This window comes from Hordeum vulgare, chromosome 3H (genome assembly GCF_904849725.1).
Source record: "Hordeum vulgare subsp. vulgare chromosome 3H, MorexV3_pseudomolecules_assembly, whole genome shotgun sequence".
NCBI classification, from domain to species: Eukaryota; Viridiplantae; Streptophyta; class Magnoliopsida; order Poales; family Poaceae; genus Hordeum; species Hordeum vulgare.
The window spans coordinates 18824371-18840218 of record NC_058520.1 but is presented as its reverse complement, the minus strand read 5'-3'; the positions used below and the strand labels follow the sequence as shown (position 1 = coordinate 18840218).

General features: G+C 45.9%; 1 protein-coding gene across 1 annotated transcript; it reads left to right on the top strand.

The window, feature by feature from the left end:
- Window positions 1-13124: 13124 nt before the first annotated feature.
- On the top strand, window positions 13125-14550 carry LOC123442620 (F-box protein GID2-like). Its single transcript, XM_045118710.1, has 2 exons — window positions 13125-13779; window positions 13969-14550. Exons 1-2 carry the CDS (start codon window positions 13292-13294, stop codon window positions 14159-14161), a joined length of 681 nt encoding a protein of 226 aa, XP_044974645.1. The 5' UTR covers window positions 13125-13291; the 3' UTR covers window positions 14162-14550.
- Window positions 14551-15848: the final 1298 nt, after the last annotated feature.

The following is a 15848-nucleotide window of genomic DNA, read 5'->3' as shown; positions in this document are numbered from 1 at the left end:
CCCCATTCCTGCCCAATGCATCGTCACCATCATTGGCAGCGGCCTCCGGACGGCCTCTCCTCCTTTGGCCTCGGCCCGACCGCGCGTACGCCAACGCCCCGCCGACGACCAGCGCGCCGGAGACAACCGCCAGCGTCCTCGTGCCTCCACCCAAAATCGACAACCATCAAGATTCCAAATATCGGTTAGAAAGGACGAGACTTTGGTGTTGGAAAGCCACGCCATCTGGTGCAGTCGGGCTCCGGGCTCACGATCTGGCTAGCTACAAAGCCGGATGTACATTGAGGCTGTTAGTGCATTGAGGTGAGCTGCGTACGTGTGTATAGGGAGACTGAGTCGGGGTTAGTTGGCATCGTGGCGTGGGTAGCACAAGGATGGAGTACGTGCTCTAGTGGGTGTGTGTTCCCGGCCTATAAAAGCCATTGTACTCCTCAATTGTAATGGTGAGCCGTGATGTAGCCTGTGAATACAACAAAGGATTGGGGTGTTCGTGCGCCCACGGCGGCGTTCGTGTGCCGGCCCGGAAAATCTTGTGTCTTGTGTCTTCTTCTACCTCTAGCCGAGAGTGAGGGAGGGTTGCGGTTCCAACATTTGGTATCATGAGCTTGATGGTCTTGGGCATGTTCGCCATGCCGGAGGCGTGCCAGCGATGGCGGCATTCGTCGGCGGCTGCGCGGAGCTCCGAGCCGTGTGTCGGCCTGTGAAGGTGCGCGGCGCGGCGGCTGTCATGGCGGATGCGGAGGTGGCGCGCGGTGAGTCCGCGACGAGCACGGCGGACATGGAGGTCGAGGCGGCGCAACCGGTGCGTGTTATGGGTGCGCACTGGACGCGTCGGGCGCGTCAGGACCGCGGGAGTGGACTGCGTCGGGGCGCTGGACCTGGTCGCGCAGATCGCGTACGTGCGCGGCGGGAGCGCGGGCCAGGAGCGCGGGGACGTGGGGAGTGCGCGCGAAGAGCAAGGCGGTCGCGGAGACGAGGATGTCGCGAAGGACCTGCGTGGTGGCACAGAGGTCGCGGCGCCTCGGCGCGACAACCGCGGTGGCGCGCCGCGCGCCACGGAGACGCAGCGGAGGAGTCCACGGCGCCGAGACGACGTCGACGAGGCAGGGCTCCTGTCGGCAGGCCGTGCAGCGACGTCGTGGCTTAGGGGGAGTGTGTTGGAATAAGCCACGGCATCTAGTGCAGTCGGGCTCCGGGCTCACGATCGGATGACCGGATCACCAGGGAGAGTCCGTGGCTGCTACGTCTTGGCTAGCTACAAAGCCGGATGTATATTGAGGCTGTTAGTGCATGCAGGTGAGCTGCGTAGGTGTGTATAGGGAGACTGAGTCGGAGTTAGTTGGCATCGTGGCGTGGGTAGCGCAAGGATGGAGTACGTTCTCTAGTGGGTGTGTGTTCCCGGCCTATAAAAGCCATTGTACTCCTCAGTTGTAATGGTGAGCCGTGATGTAGCCTGTGAATACAACAAAGCATTGGGGTGTTCGTGCGCCCACGGCGGCGTTCGTGCGCCGGCCCGGAAAATCTTGTGTCTTGTGTCTTCTTCTACCTCTAGCCGAGAGTGAGGGAGGGCTGCGGTTCCAACATTTGGAGCCGAGCACGCGCGCATCTCCGGGACGCGAGCAGCCCGCGGCCACGCTCGGTGAGCTGAGCAGCTGCAGGGACGGCATCCCTCCCGCCGCCGCCGGTGCCACGAGGCGCGACCTTCCGGGAGCAGCAGGCCAGGCGCACGGCCCGAGGGGGAGAAGATCTTGTATGCGCACGACACCTCCGGCGGCGACATCGCCCTCCTTCATCGGTTCGCGGAGCTCGGCTGCAAAGACCGGCGAGCGGGCCGCGAGCACGCACCCGTGCGCGGAGACCGTCTCGCCGCCGACCTCGAACACCACATCGGCGTCCTTCTCGGTCTCGAGGAGCTCTCCCAGGTGCCGGCCCAGGTCGCACGGGGGGCACGGAGACCAAGCCGGTGGTGTACACGGCGCGGAAATCCTGGACGACGGCGATGTCGCACCGGATGGTGAACGAGTCGTTCCTGAGATGCTCAGATGCCTCCAGGTCCGTCCTTTTGATGAACTGCGCCGCGCAGGCCGACAAGCTTCCCGGGGTATAGCTTCTCACCTTCTCCAGCGAGAGCAACTCAACTTGCTCCGCTTCAGTCCCCGCCTCGCCGGTGAGGCAGAACAAGTGCTGCGACTTCGTACGTGTGGTGGTGGAGAACGCGAATGGATAAGCTACCAGTGGAGGAGGACAGGTTTTTTTTTTGCAAAAATGAAACGTTTTTTTCCACTTAATGTAGGACCACGGGTTGATTAGAAAAAACAGGGGGACGTTTTTGTAAAAATACCACGACGGACGACCAGAAACCCTATTTGCTTTATTATTATGGAGAGATATATGGAGAAACTCATTTATGTTCTACTCCCTCTATTTACAAATATAAGATGTCTTGAATATTTTAATTTAAACTATATATAGATGAATAAACACACTAAAACGCGTCTAATGCTCGCGCCCCTCAAGCCCCTCCTAACCCTAGGAGCCGTCGCTTTCTAATCTCCTCACCGGCACCGGATCGCCGCTAGACAAAGCCTGGCGGTGGATAATGGCGGCGGCGGGCCTTTCTCTGTCGTTGCCCTAGGGCATGCCCGCGGCGGATTCCCAAGTGCTCCGGCGTGTCCCTTCATGTGTTTGGTCCCCACCACGGCGATGAGTTTATCGGGTGGGGGTGGCTCAGTGCTCCTTCAACCGAGGCCAGTGACCTTCGTCGTGGCCGGTGACGGTGTTGCGCATCACGATGGGGTGGATTGGCATATCCCTCCCATCCCTGCCCGTGAAGGTCTTGGCAATGGAGGTGTTGTGGCGTCACGTTTGTCTTGACCGGGTCCGGCCCGATCTGGCCTTTCGGTGGTTGCCGGTGGCAAGGATGCGGAGGCGCGACTGGCGGTGAAAACCGAGCTGACCTCGTTCATGGACGACGATGGCGGCAACTTGGCATCGTTACCTTGATGAAGGCATCGTCTTGTAGTTTTCGCCTCCTCGTTCGGGCTACTTCAGGGGAAATCCAAGATCTGGATTTTTTGGATCGGAAGATGACGGCACGCACCGTCGTTCTTCCTCATGGGGCATCATCTTGGAGTAAGCGTTGGTGGGGTCTGAAGGTGGAGCGGTGTGGCATATACCACATCGACGATGGCGAGTCTCGGTGGCGTGGCGCACCGAGGTCTCGCGACAGATGCGTGATGATGATCACGCGGAGGGAGGTGACGTTGTTTGGCGGCGTGGCGACGTCGACGACGGGCCAGACAAAGTGAATGCGTTTGTAATTGCTCTGAAGATGGATCAATGAAAGACCGTGATGAAGGCCCTTGTAACATGTGCATGCGATGCCTGGTGAGAGTGCGCCGGACCGATGTGTTTCCCATGCCCGACAATGCAGCTTAGTCGGGGCCGTCGGATTTAGAATTTAGTGTGAGGCGTGGGTATTTTGTTTAGATAGTGTGCACCCCTTCATTAACTCAACAGAAGTAACGACGGATATTGTTTAGATGGCAACTTATGTATAAACAGAAAGAGTAGTAGAGATGAGTGGGAAACACATGTTTCTTTTTTCCCCGCAACGTAAAACATGTTCCTACTACTTCGGTGCAGTCATTTAAGAGCATCTTCAATAGATGGTTCAAATTTTAATAACGGCCACATGGGTCAGTCCACCGGCTGCGGCGGCGGCGGAGAAGGCGGCGGGGTCGTCGCCTTCGGCCATGGCGGCGCCGGACGGCGGGGGGCGGCAGTGGCCGGGCGGGAAGCGGGTGGGAAGACGCGGGCGGGCGGACGACAAGGGAAATGAAGTGGCGTTTGGGCGTTCGCGGACGGCGACTAATTTTGGACCAGATGCACCTCGTGATGTAAATTTGCACCGCGAGGTGTTGCGTTTTACATCATGAGCAGGCCGCAGTTTTTTTTTTTGCATATGGACCGTCTGCTGGAGAACCGTTTTTTGCCTCAGACGGTCCAAAAGTTAAATATTTTTCTTTACCTATTAATAAAACACCTATTGCTTCTGTGGTACGTCATGAAAATTGCCCCTGAAGTATGCATAAATTACCCACCATGTCACCGGTAAGTAATAGAAAACGTTTCACAAAGCGAAAAATCTCGGACTGGGCCGGCCTTTGTAAAAACCTCATATATTACGCTCTGCATCTGGGAGATTATCCAGCGCACAGTATGGTCCGGCCCATGCACATGCGCCAGTTTTTTTTAGTTTCATTTATTTATTTATCTTCAGTTTCATTTATTTTTCTATTTTAAATAATGTAGAACTTCAAATAACCTTTAAACTTTTAATAAACTTGAAATTTTAAATCAACATATTTAAAAAATTAAAATGTTTCTGACTTCAAAAACTGCTCGGAGTTTTTGTAAAAGATGCTCGCATATAAAATAAAATGTTTGCAAGTTTGAAAAAATGTTTGTAAAATAAGAAAAGTCCATGATTTCAAATCAAACTCCATGTATTAAAAATTATTAAAAGTATTTAACAAAATGCTTTCTAATTCAAAATATGTTAATGCATTTAAAAAATGTCCTGAAATTCTAAAAATAGCTAATGCCTGTTTTGATAGTTTCTTTTTTATTTAAATTTTTCCATTCCATTTTTTGTTTACTTCTAATTTAAATAATTTAGAATTACAAAAGCATTTGCATATTAAAAAATAGGAATTTTGAATTAAAATGTTGACGAAAACATAAAATATTTGTGGATTCAAAAAAGGCGCCGGATTTTTATATTTTTTTTGTAAATCCCAAAACAATGTCCGTGAATTGAATAAATATATTACTGACTTATAAAAATGTTTGTTTATTCAGAAAAACTTCATGCGTTTCAAAAATGTTTGTGAATTTAAAATAAAATCCTGCAACATCAAAAGTTATGTTCGTATTTTCTAGAATTGGTCGTCAATTCAAAAGAAAATATTTAAACCCGTTTGAAATATAAAAAATATTCACGATTTTGTAAATGTTTGTAAATTATAAAAAATGTTCTCAATTTTAAAATTGTTCTCATATTTGTAAAATTGTTCATGAAAGATCTAATGTATGTAATTAAACATTAATGTTTCTAAGTCTTTATAAAAATATACCCGTGTGATTTTTAAAGAATTAACTGTTGGATGGATCGGATTATTATTGTATGTTTTCTAAAAAAAATCTTGAAATTAAGAATAATTCTTTGAGTTACCAAGATTTTTGACAACCATGAATTTTTTTTTTTGAAAATGTAAAGATTGCTTCAACTTGTGAATAAATTTAAAAGAAGAAACATTTTTCTTGCATTTGTGAATAAAATTTTAAAATCAAACGATGATGTGTGAACATAATGTGTCCATCATAATTGAAGATTATGTTTTTTTTTCCGTTACAACGCACGGGCCATTTTGCTAATACATTTAAACGGAGATGCTCTAACAACCGATTTGGTCTCACGGGAACGCAGACAGATATGAACTGGCTTTAACTTGCATGTGTGCTTGTTACTGTAGATTCCTGTAACTTTCAGCTTATCTTACTTGTGAAACGGTTAAAAGTGTCACACTGATGAACCTTGTGCGTGCACCGAGGAAGGCTGGGTTCAGATGGAAAAAGGAGAGCGGATGAGCAGGCAGGATTCTAATTCGTTCTCCTCCCACAGCGTTTGATACGTCTTAAACATATTTTATTTTTATTTTTTTATTTTGATTTTATCTTTTAATTTGTATGATTCTAAAAATAATCAATCATAATTTCAGCCACCGACATGTGGGTCGCTGCTACGCAGGCATGCCACATGGATAGGATGTATGCCCGAATATGAAAGGAAGCCCGTATTTGCACTGCCATACAAGTTGAAGCATGAGTTAATGCATTTTATTAGTTTAAGTGTTAGAACAAGTATAATAAGGTACAGTCAGCAGGTTGTAAGGATTAAAATACTATATTTTTGTTGAGTTGGATGAGAGAGAAGAGGAGAGAGAAGGGAAGGGGGTTCTTCGTGAAGAGCTAGCTCTAGCACGTGCTCCTAGATGCTTTGTGAGAATGAAAGATGGACCATATATGATAAAAGTAGTACTCTTTTATAGCTAACTATTGTACAAGCTAACTATAAAATGAGCTATAAGATGGCTTATAGCCAACAGTTGGCTATACTATTAACCATGCTCTTAAAATGACAGTGACGAACAAAGTTAAGGCACCCTCAATGTACTTAACTCACCGGAAAAACAAATCATTTTTTGTCACTTACTGATGACATTGGTAGATGATAGTTTAAGGCCACAGATTAATAGTGTATTGTTAATGATTTATTTAGGGTATGACTATATCTCATCTAGATATGAGATAATATCTCACATCTAAGTATTATTGTCCCTCTTTTTGAAGCGCACTACGTAGCATCGCCGCACGGCCGACTTCCAGTGCGGCGGCTCGCTAACCGTCCAGTTCAACACACCCACGCGAGAAAAAAGTCATGGCAGCATCTCCAAATCTCCCGACCTATTGTCTGCTACGGGTTGAAAAGCAAATCTACAGTAGGATTTTTTTCTTTTTTTTGCGAAATCTACAGTAGGATTGACTCTCAAAGAAAAATCTGAAGCAGGGTGGGTCCTAGAGAGATGCTACTTGTATTAAATGCTAGTGTACTTGCTTGATGATGGCGCACACTGCCCCATCTCTTGGAATTTTTATATGTGCTAGCCAACTTGCAATGGTTTGATGTCCATGAAAAAGTATCACTTGAAAAATAGTTTCTGGCTTGATGTCCATGAAAAAATATCACTTGAAAAATAGTTTCTCAGAGATTTAAATGTATAATTGCCATATTTTAGGGATGCATTTACCACAAATTTAAGGTACAATTGTCATATTTTCAGTTTGTGGTTTGTCAGATATTTGTGGTAGACTTGTCAAAGTTTCATTGGTGTGTTTTGATACAGTTTCCAGTTTTCTATGGTAATGATCAAATTATTCATGTAGCTACCACATTGTTTTGATAGTTACCACAATTTTCACGTGCAACTGCCAAATTCTTTGATGTAGCTACCGAGTTTTCCAGAAGTAAATTGTCAATTTTTTTTATGCAGCTACTAGATTGTTTTGGTATGGTTACCAGGTTGTTTGAAAGCAATTGCCAAATTTCTTGATTTTAGTTACCAGGCTGTTTTCATACACTTACCAACTTTTTTCGTGAGCAATTGCCAGATTGTTCTATGCGACTACCATGTTGTTTTTACAATAATTCCCGATATTTCTAGACAATTTTTCAGGCTGTTTAAAAATAGAGTCACTTGTTTACCAAACGGTTCTTAAATTTGGTTGTTGTGTATGTACTCTCGATCAATAGAGATTCGTGCACAAAAGTTAGTGGCTATCAAGTTGTCCGGCACTACTAAGCGCATTTGTCATATAAGCCGTTTTAAAAAATTTGTGTCCACCTACCAAACTGATTACGTTGTTATCAAGCTCAATCATGCAGATTATCACACGTTTTGTTCCATAAATTGTACATGTAGCAATACATATGCAAGGATGTGTGCCCTTAGCAAAAACATGCGATTTTACTACTTTATCATGTCCCAAACTCCCAGTAATGGACCAGTGCATTGTACATCAACAGCGTTGCGGGGGAGAAAAAATAAGGCTCTTAATCACAAGCGTCTGTGTGGAATCGGACGTGCGCGTGCTGCCGCCGCATGAGAAAGCAACAATGCAGCGTGCGCATAATAGATTCCCCCTACTTTGTCTTTCTAGGTTTACGTTGTCTTTGTTTTAGCTCTTTTTAAGGGAAAGTGCTCTTGTTTTAGTTGGGTGGTACATTGTTGGTTTTTTGGGCTGTATGATTGCTTTTTTTACTTGTGATGACATGACATGGGTTGTTTCTCTATAAAAAGGACACACGAAAATGACATGTTTTGTACATGACTAATTTTTTTTATTTAGAAAATCAAGAACTAAAAAAATGTGTCTACAAAATTTTAAAATATTTGTAATAAAATTTTAAAAGTTGTTGAAATTTTAAATTTCCGTGGACCCAAAAAACTCACAAATTTAATGCTTGTTGTGTATTTTGAAAAAATAACGTTCATCATGCATTTATAAATAATTCAATGTTATTTTAAAAAATGTCATTGCATACTTTAATGCTCAAAGTTGTATTTAAAAATGTTCAGAGTATTTAAACAAATGTTGTCACCGAAAAAATGTTCAATGTTATTTGAAAAAATATTTATGTTATATTTTAATAAATGTTTGTCGTTCATTATAAAAATATTTTAACACTATTAAGAAAATGTTCACCTTGTATTTAGGAAATCTTTGCAACTGACAAAAAAATGGGTCAGGCCAAGAGTTACACATCGAGGGTGGAGTTGCAACTCGAACCAAGATATGTCCCATGCCCCAAAGTTGCGTATCTGGAGTGAACTAGCAATTGAAATACAAAATGGGAGTTGCGTATCAAGAGTGAACTTGCAACTGAGACAAAAATAAAGACGCCCCTCGAGTTGCATGTGAGGAGACGGAGTTGCAACTGGGACAAGAAGGGTCGGACTCCTATTGAGTGTCGAGAATAGACTTGGAGGTAAAATAAAAAGTGGTTGGGTTGAGTTGCATATTGAGGGTGGACATGCAACTAGAATAAAAAAAGTGGTCCCTGGTTGCATGTTAGGTGTGGAGTTGCAACTGGGGACAAAAATGGCTCACTCTCCCCTCCAGCTGTGTGTCGAGGGTATACTTGCTAATCGGACAAAAAAGCCCCCTCCCCCCGTTGCATGTCGGGGCTGAAGTTACAACTAGGCCAAAAATGGTTGGGATTTGAGTTGCGTGTCAAGGGTGGACTTGCAATATGGAACAAAAATGGATCGAACCCACTCACGTAACAAGGATGTACTTGCAACTGGAACAAAAAGCCCCCCCCTGAATTGCATGTCGAGGATGGAGTTGCAACTGTGGACAAAAATGGATCGCCATACTCCCTAGTTGTGTGTCAATGGTGGACTTGGAATTGGGACAAACAAATGGGCAGAGTTTAGTTGCATATCGAGGGTGGACTTGCAATTGGATCAAACAAGGGCCGCCCCCAGTTGCATGTCGGGGATGGAGTTGCAACTCTGGAAAAAAGGGTCGGTCCCCCAATTACCTGTCAAGGATGAACTTGCGACTGGAACAAAAGTGGCTTGGACTTACTTTTGTGTATCGAGGATGGACTTGCAACTTGGACAAAAAATTGATCCCCTAGTTACATGTCAGGGATGGAGTAATTATGGACAAAAATGGATCGCCACCCTCCTCAGTTGCGTGTCAAGGGTGGAATTACAATTAGGACAAAAGGTGTCACCCCTAGTTGCATGTCGAGGATGGAGTTGTATCTACGACAAAAAAGATCGGGCTATCAATTGCAACTGGAACAAAAGCCCCCCCCCCCCAATTGCATGTCGAGGATGGAGTTGCAGCTGTGGAAAAAATGGATCGCCATACTCCCTAGTTGTGTGTCAATGGTGGACTTGGAATCGGAAAAATAAATGGGCATGGTTTAGTTGCATATCAAGGGTGGACTTGCAATTGGGTCAAAAAAATGTCGCCCCTAGTTCCATGTCGGGGATGGAGTTGCAACTCCGAAAAAGGGTCGGTCCCCCAATTACGTGTTGAGGATGAACTTGCGACTAGAACAAAAGTGGCTTGGCCTTAGTTGTGTATCGAGGGTGGACTTGCAACTAGGACAAAAGGTGGCCCCCTAGTTATATGTCGGGGGTGGAGTTGCAACTATGGACAAAAATGGATCGCCACCCTCCTCGGTTGCGAGCCAAGGGTGGACTTGCAATTAGGAAAAAAGGGTCACCCTAGTTGCATGTCGGGGATGGAGTTGCAACTACGACAAAAAGGATCGGGCTACCAATTGCACGTCGAAGGTGGACTTGCAACTGGAACAATAAGTGGGTTGGGCCCGGTTGGATATCGAGGATGGACTTACAATTGGAACAAAAAAGTCGTCCCTAATTATAGGCCGGGGGTAGAGTTGCAACGGGGAAAAAATGGGATCGAACCCCTACCCTAGTTGCCTGTCGAGGGTGGGCATAGAATTGGAACAGTGAATGAATAGAGCCTAGTTCTATAATTCAGGTGGAGTTGCAACTGGGACAAAAAAGGTTGACACCCAATTGCACGTTAGAGGTGGAGTTCCAGCTGGGACAAAAAAGTGTGAGCCCAATTGCGTGTCGAGAGTGGACTTGCAACTGAGACAAAAATAAAGACCCCTCTTGAGTTGCATGTTAGAGGACAGAGTTGCAAATGGGACAAGAAGGGTCGGACACCCCTTGAGTGTCGAGAATAGACTTGCAGGCAGAACAAAACGGGTGTTTGGCCGAGTTGCATATCGAGGGTGGACTTGCAACTAGAATAAAAAAAGTGGTCCCCCGGTTGCATGTTAGGCGTGGAGTTGCAAGTGGGGACACAAATGGATCACTCTCCCCTCAAGCTGTGCGTCGATGATAGACTTGCTACTCGGACAAAAAAAAACCTCCCCCCCCCGTTGCATGTTGGGGCTGAAGCTACAACTAGGACAAAAAATGTCGGGATTTCAGTTGCGTGTCAAGGGTGGACTTTCAATCTGAAACAAAAATAGATCGAGCTCGGTTGCATAACAAGGATGGACTTGCTACTAGAACAAAAAAGCCCCCCCCCCCCAATTGCATGTCGGGGATGGAGTTGCAACTGTGGACAAAAATGTATCGTCACACTGCCTAGTTGCGTGTCAATGGTGAACTTGGAATTGGGAGAAAATATGGGCATGGTTTAGTTGCATATCGAGGGTGAACTTGCAATTTGGTCAAAGAAAGGTCACCCCAATTGCATGTTAGGGATGGAGTTGCAACTGCGGAAAAAGGGTCGGTCCCCCAATTGCGTGTCGAGGATGGACTTGCAACTAGAACAAAAGTGGCTTGGGAATGGTTGTGTATCGAGGGTGGACTTTCAACTAGGACAAAAAAGTGGTCCCCCAGTTGCATGTTGGGGGTGGAGTTGCGACTATGGACAAAAATGGATCGCCACCCTCCTTATTTGCGTGTCAAGGGTGGACTTGCAATTGGTACAAAAAAGGGTCGCCAGTAGTTGGACGTCGGGGATGGAGTTGCAACTGCGAGAAAAAGGGTCGTGCCATCAATTGCGTGTCGAAGATGGATTTGCAACTGGAACACAAGTGGGTTGGAATCAGTTGGATATCGAGGATGGACTTACAATTGAAACAAAAAAGTCATCCTCAATTGTAGGCCGGGGGTAGAGTTGCAACGAGGACAAAAATGGATCGACCCTCTCCCCTAGTTACATATCGAGGGTGGACATAGAATTGGAACAATATGTGGATAGAGCCTAACTGTGTAATGTGGGTGGACTTACAACTGGAACAAAAAAGGGTCGACATCCAATTGCATGTTAGAGGTGGAGTTCCAATTGGGTCGGGCCAATTGTGTATCGAGGATGGACATGCACGACTTGCAAATGAGACAAAGAAAATTGCATGCCACGGGTTGAGCTGCACCTAGGACAAAAAAAGGTCGAGCCCTCGAATTGTGTATTGAGGATGGACTTGCACCGAGGAGAATATATATACCACGAAGCTTGTCTCATGTTAGCGAACGTGAAAGAAAATAGATATAGACAACGACAAGCAATAGATCTGACAAGTTAACAATTAGAACAATGTGAATAAGAATACATCGGCCGACAACATGAGATCAAGAGTTAGCGCGAAAATTAAAAGAATAAGACCCCGAAAGAAGACAAACAAAGATGTCCCCAAAAATGGTCCAAACAAACAAACACGTTGGAAGGGGTCCGTGCGTGACAAAAACTAACAATGATTAAACGTTGGTACGAGATTTACAACAACAGATTTAATGGATAGGAACTTAGATGACACACCGTTAAATCTCATCTAGATGACATTTAGCAAACAAAGGGCCGAAACAAAATATTACCAAAAGGAAACATATGTTCACAAATTTAATAAATAATCGTGAAACAAAAAAATGTTCACAAACTTGAAAAGGTGTTCTTAAAATTTGTGCACTAGTTGGAAAAAGATGAAAAAAACAAATAAGAAGATTTGTGCACAGCGGGTGGACAGACAAGCAATTAGATTCGGATAAATTGTGTGTTTAGAATGTACATGTAATAAAGATGCACATGCGGACAAGTTGAGTAATAAAAATGGACATGCAATTAGGTTGAAATGGAATATGTCGTATACCAAAATTAAACATACAAATGAATTCAAACAACTTTATGTGCGTCAAAACTAGACATGAAACACATAATTCCCCTTCAGGTGCTCGCCGTTGCTCTGCCGACTCTTCATAATCGACTAAAAGAAGAACGAGACTAAAAACGATGAAGGAACTTGAAGACAATGCATCCTCGTGCCTTGTATTGTGTTAATGACCCACGTACAAACATCAGAAAAAGGCCAACGTATGAAAACACAATAATGGAAAAAAACAGCTATGCCCGATGCTGCCAGGCCATATAAACCAGCGACCCAACCATGCGAGAACAGTGCTAAAAATAGACATGCGGGAACAAGCTGGAAGGCAGACATAGCCTGACAAAAAGATTGACAAGGACAAGATGACACGGAGCAAATCAATAGTTTGCACGAATATTTCAGCTTTGATCATGTGGTGGACAATTTAGACGTGAGATAATTATTTTATAATCTACATGTAAAATAGCAAACTAATCCATAATTAAATGATTAGAGGACTGTAATATTCACTGTCCATCAAAGTTTAAATTTTAAATTTGACATTGGTTCAGCGGAAGAAGACGTTCCCGCCGACTACGAAGATGTCTGTGACGACTTCGTCAATCTCAGAATGATGTGCTGGCTTAGTCTTTCAAATGTGCTCATAGGGATAGTGTATGAGTACATGTGTTCATAAAAATAAATGTATACTCGTGTATATGAAGGATTTCGAGTGTACTCTGATCAAAAAATAAATCTAAATGTAAAATAACAGAACTGATTTATTTAATATTAAGGGCATTAGCGTCATTTCTCATGCGATGTAACCCATACTCTATATAAAGGCTATCCTTGTATCATTAAGCACAGAATCAAAACCCAAAGTTAGTTTATCCTGTTCTTATCTTATCTTGGTGTACTTATCTCAGTTGTTTAATTTCCAGTAAACTGTCCTGTTATCCTCCTCATCTCCTCTATCCTCGTCAAGATCAGATTTTTGTGGATCCATCCCTCCGCCCGGCCATGAAGCGCGCTTCCGATTCCCCGGCTGGTCGTGATCCCCGGGCTCCTCCTCCCGCTTCCTGTGCCGGCGGCGACTCCAGCGAGCCAGCCAACAAGAAGCAGCGGCGGACCTCCAGCTCGACCCAGCCGCCTCCACCGGAGCAGCCGAGACAGGCGCCGGACCTGGGCGAGGACGTGGTGTTCGAGGTGCTGCGGCGGGCGGAGGCGCCGACGCTGGCCGCCGCGGCGTGCGTGAGCCGGGGCTGGCGGGTCCTCGCGCAGGACGAGCGGCTGTGGGAGGCCGCGTGCGTGCGGGAGTGGGCGGGCCTCGGCTTCTCGGAACACCTGCTCCGCGCCGTCGTGCTCTTGCTCGGCGGCTTCCGCCGCGCGCACGCCGTCTCCATCAACGCCCGACGGCGGTTCGGCGGCGACTGCGGAAACTGGCACGGCGTGCGGGCGCCGGGACAGGGGAGGAGGCGGCCGGCGCCGTGGACCGAGGACGAGCATAGGTGAGATTTAGTACATCATCAGAGATGGCTATGCTAGCATTTAAAAGTTGGAGCTTGGGATGATTCAACTATGGAAGGGCTGCAATTTGGACTGGGAACTTGGACTGTCATGCAGCATCATGTGTAGCAAGAATTCACTGTCCATAATTGGTTGCCGAAGCTGATCATATGCTCTGTTCTTGTCTCCAGGTTGTTCCTCTTAGGCCTGAAGAAGTACGGCAAAGGGGACTGGAGGAACATTTCGCGCAACTTCGTGCGGACGAGGACGCCAACGCAGGTGGCCAGCCACGCACAGAAGTACTTCATCAGGCTCAGCTTGGGGGCGAGGAGGCCGAGCATCCACGACATCACCGCAGTTCACCCTCCCTCGCCGTCCCAGTAATCGATGAGCCGGGCGCTCGGGTGTCGAACTACGTCATGGGTTTGCAAGATCAAGGCCTCCAGTGTGGTACTCTACATGATCAGCTTGCTGCGATCGGAAATATTTCGATCCATTTCGACGCCACCGATCAGAAGTCTAGTGTAATATGGCCTTTGTTGTAGCTTCATTGCTTGTATTATTATTGAAGCAAGTAATTGATTATGGGGATTTTTCAGAACATAGTAGTCTATAATTGTTGGTGTTGATACTGAGAATGTAAGGGGAAAAGGATGTAAAGAACCTGCTTGATGTTGTAGTATGACAGACAGGGATACTGGTGCTCAGTACTGATCATGTACATTGTCAAGTGGACTTAATTTTCAATCTTCATGGATCCTGCTTTCTGGTCAGCTCATGTTATTGGAAACCTTACTCATGCAGCATCTCACACATATATACCTATCCACTAATCCACATCTATAATTCATTCAATTTCGAGCATATATAATCTGTCTCGGTGCTTGCGCCCAGTGTTTGCGAGTGTAATTTTTTTGGATTAACCAGAACGAGTTTGTAGTGAGTCATCCAGCATTTACTTGCCTTGCTCATCTGGTCAACTTTTTGCTTGATTGCAGCTCCATTTTTTCCAACCTTGTGGATTGACCTTTGCATTGTTGGTCTGCAATTAAGTACTTTAAAAAATATAAGTATTTTAAAAATAGGGAAGTCTTTTCCTGTATAGATCTGTATTACTACTGACGATGACGATGATGATGATGATGCTGATGTTGGATCCACCAAGCAATGGAATTGGAAATGAGTCAGACTTGCACTAGCTTTGGCTGCCTCCTTTTTCGGTCAACATATGCAAATCTTTTTCCCTGACTCCTTTTTGGCCCTGGAAGAAAATTCTATGGGACGGGGCCTTATAGTGCCCGGCCTGAGGCCCCTCTTCAGATTTTGACATGTCATTGTTTACACATATTTTAAAGTTGCTTAGAGCAACTCTAGCAGACCCCGCATCCCGCCCCGACCCGCAAAATAACTGCTAAATTGCGGGTCGGGGCAGGAAAATCCGCACGAGCAGACTCCGCATCCCGCGCCAACCCGTATTATTTTTTGCGGGGTGCGACAAATCTTCTCCCCCAACCTCCATCTTCACGGGCTGGGAGGCCGACCCGAGCTCAACCCCTATCCTGCGCGAGATTTGGCGGGAGGGACATTTCCGCACGGCCTTTCCCCGTTCCCCGCACCCTCCACCACCATTGCCACCCCTCCGCAAGCTCTGGTTCCTCCTCCCCGGCCGTTCCTCGCCGCCATGGAGGACCCCATTGCATCATTTTGTTCACATTTTGTAGGACAAGATTGCTCGACATAGATACAAGGACATGGAAGCTTCAGAAGACAAATTCTTCAAATTAAAGCATTGTTGGGAGTTGTTCCAAAAGTGCAACAAGTGGAAATTGATCGACAGAGAATCCCCGCCAAAGAGAGGCTCACTTGTAAACATGGATGAAGATGAGGATGATGATGCCCCAAGAAATTTGCACAAGCCCGATGGTGACAAGAAGACTAAAGAGAAGATGAAGAGAGAGCAAGAAGCAGCGAGCTTGAGGGAGAATGGTCGCCTCGACCGGTCCGTGTTCCAGTTCCGGTGATGTTTTCTCTGCTCCATATGATGCCAATGTGGATGATTTTGGTGCGGGAG

Coding starts and splice junctions, on each gene's coding strand:
- LOC123442620 (XM_045118710.1), top strand. CDS start 13,292: ATGAAGCGCGCTTCCGATTCCCCGGCTGGTCGTGATCCCCGGGCTCCT. Junction 13,780..13,968: donor TGGACCGAGGACGAGCATAG/GTGAGATTTAGT, acceptor TCTTGTCTCCAG/GTTGTTCCTCTTAGGCCTGA.